The sequence below is a fragment of the Martes martes genome (assembly GCF_963455335.1).
Source record: "Martes martes genome assembly, chromosome: 2".
Lineage (NCBI taxonomy): Eukaryota > Metazoa > Chordata > Mammalia > Carnivora > Mustelidae > Martes > Martes martes.
Genome location: NC_137889.1, coordinates 117,047,083 through 117,063,651, shown reverse-complemented (window position 1 = coordinate 117,063,651; position 16,569 = coordinate 117,047,083). Strand labels below are relative to the sequence as shown.

The window sequence follows — 16,569 nt, the reverse complement described above, 5'->3', positions numbered from 1 at the left end:
GAACAGACATTTCTCCAAAGAAGACATCCAAATGGCCAACAGACACATGAAAAAATGCTCCACATCACTCGGCATCAGGGAAATACAAATCAAAACCACAATGAGATACCACCTCACACCAGTCAGAATGGCTAAAATTAACAAGTCAAGAAATGAGAGATGCTGGCGAGGATGCGGAGAGAGGGGAACCCTCCTACACTGCTGGTGGGAATGCAAACTGGTGCAACCACTCTGGAAAACAGTGTGGAGGTTCCTCAAAAAACTGAAAATAGAGCTACCCTATGACCCAGCAATTGCACTACTGGGTATATATCCTAAAGATACAAACGTGGTGCTCCGAAGGGGCACGTGCACCTGAATGTTTATAGCAGCAATGTCCACAATAGCCAAACTGTGGAAAGAGCCTAGATGTCCATCAACAGATGAATGGATAAAGAAGATGTGGTATATATACACAATGGAATACTATGCAGCCATCAAAAGACATGAAATCTTGCCATTTGCGACGACGTGGCTGGAACCAGAGGGTATCGTGCTTAGCGAAATAAGTCAATCAGAGAAAGACAACTATCATATGATCTCTTTAATATGAGGAAGTAGAGATGCAAGGTTGGGGGGGGGGGGTTGGGGAGAGGTACGAAAAGAAAAAATGAAAAGATGGGATTGGGAGGGAGACAAACCATAAAAGACTCAATCTCAAAAAACAGACTGAGGGTTGCTGGGGGAGGGGGGACGGGAGAGGGTGGTGGGGAAATGGACATTGGGGAGAGTATGTGCTATGATGAGTGCTGTGAAATGTGTAAATCTGGTGATTCACAGACCTGTACCCCTGGGGATAAAAATACATTATATGTTTATTAAAATAAAAAAATTTAAAAATTAAAAAAAATTGTAGGTAAAAAAAAAAGAATTTATTGATTTATTTGAGAGACAGAAACAGCATGAGCAGAAGGAAGGGTAGAGGGGGAGGGAGAAGCAGACTCCCTGCTGAGCAGGGGAGCCTAATGTGGGGCTCCATCCCGGGACCCCGAGATCATGACTTGAGTTGAAGTCATATGTTTAAGCGACAGAACAACCCAGGTGTCCTGAATCAGGGTATTTGTTTTTTTACCTTAAAGCTAAGTTTCTCCCTAAGGTGAAATTCATTTCCTATTCTATTTCCACCTCAGATCATAACCAGACACCCTTCATCGAAGGAGGTTTTACAGTGAGCTCCATAGAAAAATAAATAACCCAAGTGAATGGCAGCAACAGCATATGTATAATATGGACTTCCTCCCATTAATTCCCATAGACAAATTAAATTCTAAAGAAATTAGAGTCTCAAATCCTTCCCTTCACAATGTCTCATTCTGCCCAGTGTCAGCCTGGGCTGTTTCACTGAGGCCAGATGCACATTGCTCTTGCCTGTCAGGGACAGTAATAACCAGTAAAAAGAAAATGGCCTTGGCTTCAGGCTCACCAGGATGCAAGTTTTAATCTCCTTTGGAGAAGTTTTCATTGAAGGTTAGTTGTGCTTCCCTTTGTTGGGGTGGAGGTGTGCCCGTCCACACTGCTGTTCCGGTGCAGCGTCCCCGTGCCTGGCAATGACACCCAAAAAGCCAAGACACCACACCTGTCCATATCCACATAGGTTCACTGAGCTGTAGTGGTGGCAGCAGCTGTTGTATTTTTATCAGGCCAGGGGTGGTTTAAAGCTTATCAGCCTAGGGGCCAGGCCAAAATAGCATAAAGGAAAGAAAGCAAATTGTGTTGACAGTATCATTCTACTTGATAACTAAAGCAAAAGTAGGGAGGGCCAGTCCCTCCTGGCCAAAATGCAATGTACCTTCCTCCCTGCAGCCAGTAACTGCAGACCTTTCTGGTGGTTTCACTAGGTGAGAGGAAGTGAGGGGATGCCATGAAGCAGGCAGGGAGACCTTGTTTTGTGTGTGTGCTCCGTTAACTCCACTCATAGCTCAGTAGATAACAAATTCTGACCATCCATATTGTCATCTCTGACTACCTGAAAATAGGAGTGAGTGAGCGAGTAAGGACCAGGAAGGGCTCCAAGTGTTCATGCCAAGGCTTCCCCCTTCTGGGCCTTTTTCCCATGTACCTCTTCCCCAAGTCAGCATTGTCCAATAATGCAAGCTGCATATGTAATTCTGCATTTCCTAGTAGTCATGTTAGAAATGTAGAAGAGTCATTTTAGTAATATATTATTAACCCAGTGTATCCAAAATAGTATTTCCACATGGATATGCAGTTAGTGAGTTTTACGTTTTCTTTTTCTCAAAGTCATAGAAATCCATTGTGTATTTTACATTTACAGCACAACCCAATTCAGACTAGCCATGTTTCAAGTGTTTGATAATCATGTGTTGCTGGTGGCTAGACTGCACAGCCCTAGATCATTGTTATGAGCAGGGAACAAGGGTCCCCTGTGCAGTCCACCTCTGTAGCGCCTCTCAATTGTTTCTTTCTTTTTCTTCCTTTTTTTTTTTTTTCAGTAGGTTCCATGCCTAATGTGGGGTTTGAACTCATGACACTGAAATCAAGGGTCACATGCTCTACCCATGTAGCACCTCTCAAATCTCTTCCATCTTCACTGCCCTGTAGTTCAAATCCCGATCGCCTCCCACCTTGATGCCTCCAATTGCTTCCTTTTGAGTTTCCCTCATCTCATAGTGCTACCAGTTAACTCATTTTGTCCTGAAGCACTTTCACTAGATCACAATTCCTACAAAAGCTCACTCATTTAGGTAGTTTTCCCTAACCTTGAGGTGGTTTGTCCCTAACTTTTTGCTGACTTTAAGACTATTAATTCATTTTGCTAACCATGTCTGTCTTTGGTACATGGTGCATGGCACCCCATTATGGAATGCTCTCTAAGCCCACCCCACCCCCATCCTTAAGGAAATCCTACATTATCCTTTAAGGCTCCAGTGATCATTATTACCATTGTGAAGCCTTTCCCATGGTGCTTTGCTTATGTTTCATCGTTGCCACTTAGTGTTGTATGTCAGGTTTTTATGGTTTTGGGGTCAGTGCCTCCCTCCACTCTGGATAATGGGCACTTTCCCATCATCCTCCAAGGCCTCACACACAATGGACGTTAAATAATTTTGGTGAAATATAGGCATTTAAATTGAGCCACATTCAGAGAATGTTTATAACCACCGGCCTTATTATTTTTTCCTAGCTGACAATAGTAAAGCAGCGGGAGCAGCCAGAAATGGTTTTCCGACAGTTCCTGGTAGAAGACAAAGGACTTTATGGAGGATCATCTTATGTGGATTTCCTTTGTTGCGTTCACAAAGAGATCTGCCAGCTGCTTAATTAATTGAATCTTCTCTATTGTTGATGTTGCATTTCTAAGGAGATAATCTCCTTCTTGGTGCCTAATTCTCCAGATGGTAACAGGCTAGTTTTGATTTCTTGCTCATTTTCAAAATAGCTTTCCAGGACGACATTTAGGACTTAAGCTTTGGTGCTCAGGTATAAAGTCAATGAAGGTACAATTGTACCTTTATAAAGGGAACAGTCTATTTCTGATTGCACAATTTCTAACTGTTAAAAGTGATACAGTTTGCATTTCATGAAAGGCTTAGTTTACAGAACTGTAAACATTCTCAATTTTCTTTCTTTGTGCTAGACATATAAATTATTTTTCAAAATGTATAGATTTGAGGTAAAAAGTTGTCTTGGCTCTCCCATTTGCAGTGAGGGGAAAAAATACAATTTTTACATTATACCTAATTTTTTTAAACCATGTAACACCCACTGAACATGTTTTTCAACTTAAGGTTTGCATAGCAGACTTTTAATAACCTTGGAATCTATTTGGTAGAACAATTTGTGTTCTACTTTTTTTTTCATAATTATATGTTGTGTATGTTAAAACTGTTTTCCAGTTGTTGTTTTGTCTATAAAACTGTCTTTATCTATATTCTTAATGGTTCTCTGTACAATTTTGAGGGTTTCTACCTGTATATAATGGATATTAACCGGTACCAATAAATCACTTCATATGCTCTTACTCAACAGGTAGAAATTTTTTTAGGTATTTTGAGATTTTAAAAAGAAATAAGGGTGGTATTCATGTCTTGGGGAAAAGATGTTTAAATGGTTTACTAAGAAAAAATTTGGAAAACTAAAAATTTTTTTTGAGGGTTGGGAAGTGTTAGGTGAATAAATCAACCTAGGAAATATCAGAGACAGTGTACTTGAGAAATGCACTTTTAAAAATTCTCTGATCTGTCCTTGTGGGCAGAATAATAGAAATGGCCTATATGAGACCATTATTAATGAATATATATAAACCTAGGAGAGTGGTTTTGAGTGGTCTGACACAGGCATCTGACCTGTATCTGCCCTGTTCAACTTTGGTATCAGTGATATGAATAAATAAGAAGAGTTAAGTATATTGAGTACATACAATGTCCTAAGAACCGCACTGGGTGTTTTGCGAACATTTATTCCTCATGGTAACTCCAATTTTATTACCAGCCCCATTCACAGGTGAAAAATAGACTTGAAGTGATTAAATCAGGACCTGTCTACGATTACACAGCTAGTAAGGTTTATTCATAAATTAATAGATGTCATGAAATTGAGTAGAACAGCAAATACACTAATAAGATTAAACTCTATTCCCATGTTAGCCAACTGGCATGATGTTTCAGATTGACTTGGATGAGTTTAAGAAGAAATGTATGATCCTGAACCAGTGTCCAAAAAAAATGCACATGCAGATGCTCCTTGTAAACAACAGTACTTAAAAAAGAACTGAGGGAGTTTGTCAGCATGAATCTATAGTGGGAGAAAAGCAGATGTAATCAAGTTACTCTCTTACAGGGATAGGCTGTCAGATGACTATAGCAATGGCCCTACTCTGAGGTGAGACCAGACCACACCTACATGAGTGTTCAGTTCAAGGCACCATGCTCTATGTAAACTAGAAGGCCAGAGCAGCACATTTCTTTATTCACTTGAAGATAGTCTAAGGATTGTTCTGTATTTGCCTACAGTATAAAATCAGAACCAATACAAAGAAGTGACAAGGTGCAACTCAATTGAAAGAAGAACCTTCTAAGTAATTAGGTGTTCAAAGATGTGCCGTTCTGTGAAGTATTATGTTCTAACTTAAATATCGCACCTCTTCTATATGCCAAGCACTCTGCCCTTTACTGGACAGACAAACAGTGAGCAGCACAAACAAAAACCCTGCCATCTTTACAATTACAGCAGTTTTCATAAATGGTGTAACATGCCATTACATTTTATTTTTTGTATATATAAATTTTATATGTATACATTTATATATATTTATGTATAATATATGTACATTTATATATGATATGTAAATGAAATCAGGGATATGTGACCTAGTCTAGCTAGGGGGCAAGGTCTAGTCCATAAAGATTTCCCATTAATTATACTGAAGCTGAGACCTGAAAGAATTAGTAGACATGAGCCAGGTAATTGAGAGAATTCGCAAGGTAGCTTGCAAACTATCCAAGTGAGATATACTATAGCGCCTAAAAATATGGGCCTGAGGCTCAGGAGAGAGCTCTGGGCTGGAAATTTGCAAGTCATCTACATACAGAGAAAAAGAACTAGTACAAAATAGATGAAAAAACCCAGGGCAATTCTGTAGTGAGAGGGCAGCAAATCCCTGAGACAGATAATTAAGTGGAAACCTGAGGAGACTGGGAGAAGGGCCAGAGAGGTTAAGAAGGAAAACCTGGCCAGAGGACATCACAAAACCAAGGTAAGGGGGGGGCATGGAAAGAGTGGGCAGCCAAGTTACAGCCTTTCCCTCTGGGAAAAGGAAGTTAAAGACTAAAAGGTATGCTGGAATTAGTAAAAAGGTCATGGGTGAGTTTGGTGACACTTTTACAGGCTCAATGAACTTGAATGCTAGATTGGAATACGTTGAGCAACAGGAGTCAGAGGGGAGGCAACTCAAGAAGGGGATCAGAGAGTCACAGAGGAAGGACAGGCTTTATTTTAAGACAGTCAGGGATTTGACATTTAAACGCTGATGGAAAGAAGCCAGTATTATATTGGAAAAATAAATGGTAGCAGTACTGTTACATCAACTCCAAAAAAAAAAAAAAATGCTGAAGACTGGACAGAGAAAAAATATTTGGAAGAGTAAGATTCTTGGAAGACAGAAGGTAATATAATGCGGAATACAAATGGAGGTTAGCTTTCAATGGGAAAAGAAATCCAATACATAATGGAAATGCTCCAATGAATCCTGAAGGACCACTTGCCAAAAATGGTGAGTGCTATTCCACGGTATTTGGAAATAGTACATTCCCTTTCCCAAACCTTGAGAAGCAGTAGATCCTCATGGGCTATGGAACCACTGAGATGGGTTTCTATACCAGCTCCATGTGAAATGGAACTTTGGGGGCAAGTTAGAAACCTTTCTGTGCCTCGGTTTCCTACTCATTTGAAGCATTAGGTTAGTAAGTGTAAAGGGCTTAGACTAGTCCCTGACACATAGTGCTATTTAAGTGTTCATTGCTGTTATTTTATTGTTTTTTTTTTATTAAACATGCTAAAGATCATGAAAACTAGGACCAATCTGACTCCTAGTTGTATTTGCTTTTATGCCATGAGTATCTTAACCAATAGCCCCAAAACCAAGCTATCTTTAAATGCTATAGAAATGTCCAATTAAAAGATGGTTTCAGAGATTAAAATAAATGTATCAATATGAGGAAACTATAGCCTAAACTGCTTTAAAGTGTTAAAAACCAAAACTCCAGTAAAATATAAGCCAAAGACAAGAATTTATATTTTGCATTTGGAGGAGCCATTATGAAGAAGTAAGAGTTTACTCAAAAGAAGACACGTCTTTGAGGAAGTTACTAAATGGCTCTACCTTCACTTCTACAAATCTAACCTAATGACAGGAGACTGAGAATAATTAGGAATGGTATGTTAATTTTTTTTAAATGTTCAGTCAGATGGGAACATGCTTCTTAATAAAACAGTAAGAGTAAGGACCAAATTTTCAGATCATGTTTTGGAATATGGAAAGATACATGAAATTGAACTTCGGCTCCACTAGGAGGCATTACACTCTAAAGTGTCTGAAACCTTTCAGAATGGTTGGTCAATAATCTTTCAGAAAAGGCAATTCTCTGGGGAGAACTGACTGTAAATTTTAACTGCTGAAAACACAGGTGTAATCCTGACTAAACTGGGTAAAAAGAAAAACAATCTCAGTGGAAAAAGGCAATAAAAATCCCTTAGTCATCATCATCTCTTATGGCTATTTCTTGGCCTCTTCTTGAGACACGGATAAGAAGCTTGCTCCTTCCCTAAGCAGCCACTTAAGAACAGTTCCGTCTGTGAGAAAATTGTATTTAGCACATTGTTTTCCTGAAATGTTTCCCTTTTGGTGCCGGCTGACTCTCTCTCTTGAGGCCATAGGTGAAGTCTTCGTTCACTAGATAGCAGTTTTCAGACTTTAAAGCTACCACATACTCCTATTGTCCCTTCCAATTCCCAAAGCATGTCCTTGTAAACGTGATTTCCAGAGCCACTGTTATCCAGACTTAATACATGAAAATCCAGGGGGTTTTGTAAGATTTTGTTTATTTGAGAGAGAGAGAGAGAGAAAGAGCGCACAAGCAAGGGAAGGGGCAGACGGAGAGGGAGAAGCAGACTCCCCTCTGAGTAGAGAGCCCAACACGGGAATCAATCCCAGGACCCTGAGATCACGACATGAGCCGAAGGCAGACTCTTAATGGACGGAGCCACCTAGGTGCCCCTGAAAATCCAGTTTTAACTCACATAAAGAACAAAATCAATTTAGGGAAGCAAAATGACTAGTGTCTAGTTAAGGAAATAATCATTACAACAATAGTGACTATAGGTGGTTTCAAGAGTACATGAGTTTTACAAAATCTTTCAGGGTGTACTTTTTAAATAACATTAAAAAATTGTTACCTATCCAACATCTAAAACTCTTTTGCAATAAGGATTTTCAATTTTAAGATATTTTATAGAAGACTAGTTTCCTAAGTCCCTATTTTTCGAACAGGTATTTCTTGAGGCCAACGAGGTGGAGCTGAGTAGTGATGTCCACCTTACCCGGGGTGGGAGCTCTCCTGTCCCCCTACGTTTCTCTCTAGTCTCTATGGGCCTGAGATTAAGTGCTCTGTGCTGCTCTGCTTTTCTTAGGACTTGAAAAAAACTGGGAAAACAGGCGAGATAAATGAAAGTAAATATTCCCATGTTTAATATGCAAACAAAATATGTCAAAAAAGATAATTATTCCACTATAAAACAAATTCATGGCTTGTTTCACCAATTTGTATTATATACTTGGTTCCTGTATGCATTTTATAATGTTGACCTCTAGATTCTCCATTAGTTAGAATTATTTTTGGAAAAAACCTACCTTAACCAATTTCACTATTTATTAGCACCTCCAGTCACAGAGACAAGAAGTGTAACACACACACACACACACACTGATCATTTTAACATTTTGCCCAATACTGGAAAGAGGGTTTGCTGGAAAATAATTTTCTAGATTAAATGAGGTACTTTTCTCTGTGACTACAGCTAGCACTATTTCTATCTGAGTAGAGGCCTTGTGAGCAGGAACAATGTGGCTTTTCCAGAAATGGAGTCTTCCATGGCTGCGAAATGCTAGATTTACAGCTTTAGAACTGACTGACTCCATATGAGCCCCAAGTCAAAGTTCAGTCCCTATCGCCAAATATCAAAGACAGAATAATGCTAAAAATCTTATGGGGACCACAAGGATTGTTCTAAGAAAGGCCCTTCTTACAAGCAAAAATTTGTTTTTAATAGTTCACAAAAATATAAGACACTTTTAGATCAAAAACTACTATTTTGAAAGAGTCCCACTAGGCCATAATTCTGTCAAGGTAATAAAGATTAAACAAATCAGAAAAAAATTTGGAACTATACTTCAAAGACCAAATCTTCTATAGTTAAATTCAGGATGAAAGCAGTACAGGTTTTAAAATAAGCTGCTGAAACTAATCAGAAAGTTGTAATTGAACAATTAAAATGAGTAGGAAGTATTCTGTAAGACATAAAAAGGAATCATTCCTAGTTAACAGCCATGACACAGGATCTCAGCTTTGGACAACACACTAACACGCAGGCATCTTGCCACTAAAACTCCATCAACTTAAAATCAAACTATGGCATGACTCTTACGCAGCTTCAGAACAGAGACAGACACATAGTTTAAGCTTCCAGATTTATGGGCTAAGGACTCAGGTGGCTCTTTGACTTAACTGATCATCAGAACAGTATACTGCTGCTGCATGCTGATCCATTCCAACTTTGGACATGTGACCGGCTGCCATAACCAGACTCTCCACACTTGATCCCCACTTCCCAGTTTGACATCTCTCACATTGTGCTGTGTCATGGTGCCATTTTAATCTTGGACTGATATCTCCATAATCCCTTGGTCTAATCTAGTTCAGTAGTATTTGGGTATGATATTCCCCACCACCAAATTTGTTCTACATGACATCATCAACTCCTCCACAAAAAAACTGTAGTCCTTTAGGCCTCCTAATCTCCATCCTTTGAAGGGAAATATGTAACAGGGAAAGAACAATTACCAATGAAAATAAACATCAACATGTGGACTAGAATACTTAGGACTGTAATTATGTATAACAGATATGCTGATCTTACAACTTTTAAACTGAAAAATGTAAGGTTATTTCACAATTACTAGCTTTGACCCAGTAAGGAATCTGTAAGTGAAACAACTATTACTTATTTTGGGTAATTCCTAGATAATTTTTTAAAAATGTAAGGCATGTAAATGAATATAAAGATGATCAAAAGCCAGAAGAGGTCAGATTATTGAGTTTTCATTGGAAATGTTTCCTCAATGAATACAGATTCTGTCATAAAAATAACCCCAACCTTTATTGAAAGTGAAGGGTAGCAAAACTAGTGAGTCAATGCCATCCTGTGCTATAAAAATTCCACATTCCATTGTCAAAGAGATAATTCTAGGCCTTGCATCCCCCCCACGACCTCCTCCTTTCTTATCTGCTGTATTCTAAATATGGTGGGCATATTTAACTTTCAACCTACAAAAACGCCATTCCTAATTCTCTATAAGATGACATTATGATGTACATCTCACAGGTAACTAGGCCAGGTAAGCACTAAGAATGCTGCCTTCTCTTGGCTAGGCCCAGGTATGGACCACACTCGAGTCTTGTTTATAAGATGGGGTCACTTCCTAACTAGAATTTCTAAAGACCCACACTGGGCAATTAGAACATCCATCTTCTTTATTCTCATGTCAACTTTGACAAATGCAGTTCTACCCAGATACTTTATAATCATTGAAGTTGAAAATAAAGGATCATTTCAGTAAAAATTCTAACCAACTGTGATTCATATCTATGTATCTACATCAAAAAAGGCATTAGTCAAATAAAAGTACCAACAGGTTGAGTACATTAAATTCACCAGGCTTTTAAGGATCTCAACCCTATTTCTATAATTCAGCCCTTATCTCAAACTGAGTCTTCAGTGTGTGTAATATAACCACACTTTAGGTATAACATGAGCCAATGAAAAGCTGAGAATGGCTACTAAAATGCATCACAGACCAAAACAAAAGTCTGATCTTAAGTCAGTCCTTTTTCATTTGGTAACAAAGGCAATTCCACTTACAGAAAACAGACTCCCACATTTCAAGGGTTTAAAGTTTCATTAGAAAAATCATACACAAAATAAAAAATATATTTTTCAAGAACAGTAATTGTTATTTCATTCATCAAATTCATTTAAAACATGAGTTACAGTATAGGAAGATAAATGACAGAAGAAAGCTTTATACAACCAACCGATCTGCAAAACCAGGCTCTTAAAAACAACACACCATATGGTTTTAATAAAAGGCAACTGCAATTCCACTTTCTAAGCTGTCTTAAGTTGAGGGTCTTCTGTAATTGGTTTTTAATACTGTTTTCTCCATAACAAGTTTTAAGAAGTCATTTCCTCATCACCAAATACTTTATTCTCAAAACACCTGATAACCAGTTCTCTCTGTTGTTGCCTCGTTTCTTTTACTTTGCTTAGGAATATATGAAGCTGCTTTGAAGGTCAATTCAAGTCTACACCAAAGTTCTAGCACTTGGATATTTGTCCTCCTTCGCCTCTTAAGAAGTGTGATTAACAGTCACCTGTAGCTACGCAAATGAAATTATGATGAACTTTTTCTCTCTTTTTAAGTCTGCCTGCTAAATTCTACCTCTTCCTCTGCCCACCGCTGGGAGCACCAACCTCCCCTATCAGATTTGGATTTGGGAGGAGCTGATGATTTTGTTCAAATTCTCTCAATTTTTCAGTAGTAGTCAAATTATATCTGAGTAAAAGATTTTTTAAAAAGAAAAAAAAAAGAGTCTTTGTTTCATCAAGAAAATGTTAGAACTTTGACAGAAGTTAAACATCTGTCCCAAGTCCGTTCTATCAAGGCTCCCAAACAGCTTTCCATTTGCTATGACAGCAGTGGCAGGATGCCTATTATCAACTGCTCTTGGCGCTAGTATGACACTACAGATTGGGTCTTTTTCACTCTTCACTTAAACTATTTCTAAAAGGCAAAAGCCTTTGTAATTAGTTGGAATCTGTCAGAATAAATTAGTCTCTGAAAGGAAGGTGTTTGTTCCACTGTTAAGTTACATGCACGTGACCGAAGGCAGGATGACCTGTTTTTCCTGGATAAAACTACACAATGTGTGTAACAACTGCGAGGGAGATTGGCTAAAATATTCCTGCAGCTCAGAAAAATTAAAGCAAAGTGCAAGCCGGAACTGAATGCTAAACAAAGGCCCCCAGTTGGAAATCAAACTATAGTGAAGAAGATATAGAGGCATTAACAGATCAGTGTCTTAAAAAGTTACCGAGGTGGAAAGCCACCTCTGTGTGCTCCTCCACGGCCCCCCCTAAAACCACCTCTTTCGCCTCGGAAGTTAGATCGATTCCTTTCTCGGCCGCGGCCAGCAGAAGTTCCACCTCTTCCTCCGCCTCTGGGAGCTCCGCCTCCCCGATCAGACTTAGATTTGGGAGGAGGTGATTTTGGTCGAAGTCTCTCAATTTCCTCTGTACATCCAGTCAAGTAGGAATTAGGAGCACTAAAGTAGGATGCATAGGTTTCTGCATTATAGTTGCTGTTTGTAAGAGTTGGTCCAACTGTAAGCCAGCCTGAAATTGAGGGAAAGAAAGATCATCTTTTTTTTTTTCCCATTTCTCTTACTAATTCTTTAGGAGCTACTTCAAATCTTCAAATGCATTTTTAAAGATGCATTAAAATTAAAAATAAAGATGCTCCTATTGGGACGCCTGGGTGGCTCAGTTGGTTAAGCGGCTGCCTTCAGCTCAGGTCATGATCCCAGCGTCCTGGGATCGAGTCCCACATCGGGCTCCTTGCTCGGCGGGGAGCCTGCTTCTCCCTCTGCCTCTGCCTACCACTCTGTCTGCCTGTGCTTGCTCGCTCTCTCTCTCTAACAAATAAATAAATTTAAAAAAAAAATTTAAAAAAAAAAGATGCTCCTATCACTCATCCAGAATTTTTTTTTATCAGAACACACAGCATTTAGTCATTATGCAGATTTCATCTTATTTCATCTTCATGACTGTTAACTTTTGTAAAATATCTTCCTTACTGTCTCCATCCACATTTCACATTCTGTGAGAGTAGCACTTAGAAAAAAAATTACACACTACACACTGAAAAAAATTACACACTACACTTAGAAAAAAAATTACAATTACACCGTGGGTTCAGTGAAAATTTAATAAATTTTATTAATCTTCCTACTTGTAGAAATGATACCATTGTTTTCTGATTAAAATCCTGGAATCAACTTTTGCCTCTACTCTTCCCAACCACAACACTAATCCAGCTAACAGGTACCCGAAACGCAACCATTACCATGTTGCTCCTGTTCATATCCATTTTCCATGTCTACTGTCACCCTCAAACGTTAGCCTTTATTTTTCTATTAGGCCAGCCCCCTACACGTCACAAACACACATATATATAGTAATGCTCTCCTAGCCTCTGAAAGCAGAAAGCCTAAAACAAACTAAAATATGTCACTTCTCTGCCTAATCTTCTAGGACTCTCCACAAAGCACAGATTCGTATATATGGTATCTAATGTCTTTTAGGATGAAACCTGAACTAAATTTCCAATCACATTTTTCATTAATGCTTTTCATGACTTCATTTGAGTAAAAAAATCACTATAGATATAACTGTTTCCATACAAATCTCCACCTCTGAAAATAAAAATAAAAACACATCATAATGTGGGGTGCCTGGATAGCTCAGCTGGTTGAGTGACTGACGGCCTTCGGCTCGGGTCATGATCCTGGAGTCCCAAGACTGAGTCTCGCATCGGGCTCCCTGCTCTGCAGGGAGTCTGCTTCTCCCTCGGACCCTCTCCCTCTCTCGTGCTTTCTCTCATTCTCTCTCTCTCAAATAATAAATAAATAAAATCTTAAAAAATAACAAAACACATCATAATGTAAAAGAAAACAAAACACAAAACCCCATCTCTGTGCCCATTCTATCCTTTCAACCTGCTGAAAATTACATCCTTCAACATCCAATTCAAATATACATCTTAAATGAAATAAATAAAAACAATTTCTCAGAATTTGCATTACATTTTGTACTTCTATACGTATTCCAAAGGTAATTTTGTCAGCTACATTGCTATACAACTTAGCTTATAAGAAGGATGATTTCTGATTAAATTGTATCTGGAATGGGAAAAACCACATATTAACTGTAAATGTTCAATAAAGACTGATCTTTCAACTATTTACTTTGTTTACTCTTTTACATAGTTTCATGAAAGTTGAGGCCATGAGTTTCTACAACTGAAATATTTTCAAGTTACTCTGCTCATCAAAGCACACAGAGGTAGCTGATGGGCAGGGAGAGAAATGAGGGGTGGATTATGTCATACACATAATTTAAGGCAACTTTAAGGATTTTTTTTTAACTTTTTTTTTAAAGGATATACCTTTTTTAAAAAAAAAAAGATTTTATTTATTTATTTAATAGAGAGAGACACAGCAAGAGAGGGAACACAAACAGGGGGAGTGGGAGAGGAAGAAGCAGGCTTCCTGCTGAGCAGGGAGCCCGATGTGGGACTTGATATGGGGCTTGATCCCAGGACCCTGGAATCAAGACCTGAGCCGAAGACAGACGCTTAACAACTGAGCCACCCAGGTGCCACAAGGATTACTTTTTTTAGAATGAAAATCAGAGTTTCTTCTAAATTCTTAGGTACTTTTATGGCCAATTATTCTATTATAAGTTCTTTAACTTTTTACTTTTTATAAAATGTAGGCTGTTCAAAATAAGATTCTGGCTCTTTTTACCTTTAAACTGGATTTCTAACATGCTAAGGCAAAGAGACTGATTTTATGTATTATGAATAAAGCGATGCTACTTTTATATTTTCTGAGAAACCAATAAAACAGAATATACTGATATTTCAATGATACTCGATACATAAAAATTGTGCCCTTTAAGAAAAAAATTTGTCCATAACAGTCTAATTATTTTCTACTCTTTTTTTTTCAAAGTAGTAAATTCACATTTTATTGATTTTATAAAAAGTTAAAACTTTGAAAAGACAACACCACTATACGTGTAAGTAAGCAAGCTTAGGTATTTTAGTTTCTAATTAAGCCAAGATCTGTACTTCACAAATGTATGGTTATTTTCTACAGGATTATTTAACCATTCACTTCGCATTTCTTCAACATTTACTGAATCATCTGAATGTTGGGTAGAAATAAGTAAATAAGACAGTATTTGCCTTCCATGAGACTGTATGCTGAAGAAACTGACTAAAACATACGCCCAAATGAACTTGCAGTTCATCTAATGATAAGTGTTATGAAGAAAAAGAAAACAGAGTGAGGGGAAAGAGCATGTTGGAAGGAAGAAAGGGGTAGGGGGAGGCGTATAAGGGGAAGGTGGCCAGTTTAGACAAGAGTTGTAAGAAAAGGCTGTCAGGTATTTGAATGAAAGTAGAGGACGATGAAGAGACAAGAATGAGCTTGGCATATCTGAAGTACAGCAAGAGGAATCAAACACATCACAAGAATTTTATTTAACACAGCATTGTGTACTATTTCTTGACACCTATATCCCCAGGGGTGATAAAGTTTTTTAAAGATTTTCTAAGGTCCTACCTGGTCGAATTGTACTATCTCTTCCAAATAGATGAAGGCGTCTTCTACCAAGGCAAAAATGTTCAATTATATGAAAAATTTCAACAGGCTTTTCTATATTGCCAATTTCAGGTTCTTCTGTGATAATCAAGTCAATGTCAACATTAGCATGAATGAAGTCCCCATCTGTGCTACGCTTAACAGTTCCTTTGATCCCCATAAGGCAGTGTTCCTAAATAACAGTAAGAGCAGACCAATTATTCTCTTCATCAGCAGTCTTATTTCCTAACATTTTACATTTCCAATGTCCCCAATTCCAAAACAAATTTCATTTCTCCAAATCTGTGGGAAAGAGTTCTATCGGCAAAAACACAATAGGAAAACCTGGACCTCCAGATGTGGGAAGACTGCCAGGGAAGCTAGACACGACAGTATTAAATTTGGGGCCATGATGTTTTAGAACTGTGTCAATGACCAGAGTCTTTTCCTCTGCAACACTAGATAACAACTTGTTTTCTCCAGTTACAGAAGCATGACACCTGACCTTAGAATCTTAAAATGATGTTATACTGGGCTTCATATATGATCCAAGATCAAAATGATATACAAGATACAAGTCTTTTTATATGGAAAGGGGACTTTAATTATTAATACAGACTTCTAATGACTCAACATAAAAAAATGAGAAAATCGATTTACTTTTTTGTTTTTTTGACTCTCTAATCTAAATGGCAGGCATATGGGTTAAATAAATTTAATCTCTCACTTGACTCCATGAACTATGGCAAGGGTAACTTAGGTTCCTTGAAAAGAACTTTCCAGTCTAGGAAAGATTTAATAAGAAAGACTCTCCCACCAGGTGCTCCCTAAAGAGTGAAAGAACGGAGGACAAACTTTTAAAGCCTGAGAGTAACAGGGCAGTTTTATGGAGCAGAGGTTCTCAGGGGTTCTTGTGTAGGTTCTTAGGATTCTTTTGTAGAAAAAAGAAAAGGAAAAAAATATCCCTCTAAGCCAACCAGCTGTGAGAGTCTTGCTGCCATCTCTTTTTTCTGGGCCCAGGGAAAGGGAAAAAATCTGGAGGGGTCAGAGGTACCAAAAGTCCCTACTGAGTCAGAATTACAGCAGTTGGGGACACACAAGAATACATATTACCTTCTCTAACACATTGAAGGTTGAGCTAACAAGGTGAATATTTTAAAATTAAACTGGATGTACTACTATCACGTTCAATGCCATTTGTACAAATCTAAGAAAAGAACCTTTCTACCAAAATTAAATAGTATACAGTCATTTGGAAAAGCCTGAGGGAAAATAATGAAAATAAAGATAATAAAACATAAAGGCAATA

At 38.1% G+C, this 16,569-nt stretch overlaps 2 protein-coding genes across 3 annotated transcripts in view; one reads left to right on the top strand and one right to left on the bottom strand.

The window, feature by feature from the left end:
• The window catches only part of SEC24D (SEC24 homolog D, COPII coat complex component), a 115,596-nt gene extending 111,575 nt beyond the window's left edge, over positions 1–4,021 (top strand). For both annotated transcript variants that reach the window (XM_080796043.1, XM_080796044.1), the window contains exon 23: positions 3,185–4,021. In XM_080796043.1, coding sequence (XP_080652169.1) covers positions 3,185–3,325 — 141 coding nt within the window. In that variant the 3' untranslated portion in view covers positions 3,326–4,021. The remainder of the gene's footprint in view (positions 1–3,184) is intronic.
• Positions 4,022–9,860: 5,839 nt separating this feature from the next.
• METTL14 (methyltransferase 14, N6-adenosine-methyltransferase non-catalytic subunit) overlaps positions 9,861–16,569 on the bottom strand; it is a 28,962-nt gene continuing 22,253 nt past the window's right edge. The window contains exons 10-11 of the mRNA XM_080796042.1: positions 15,243–15,453; positions 9,861–12,228 (exon numbers count right to left, since the gene is read on the bottom strand). Coding sequence (XP_080652168.1) covers positions 11,924–12,228; positions 15,243–15,453 — 516 coding nt within the window. The 3' untranslated portion in view covers positions 9,861–11,923. The remainder of the gene's footprint in view (positions 12,229–15,242; positions 15,454–16,569) is intronic.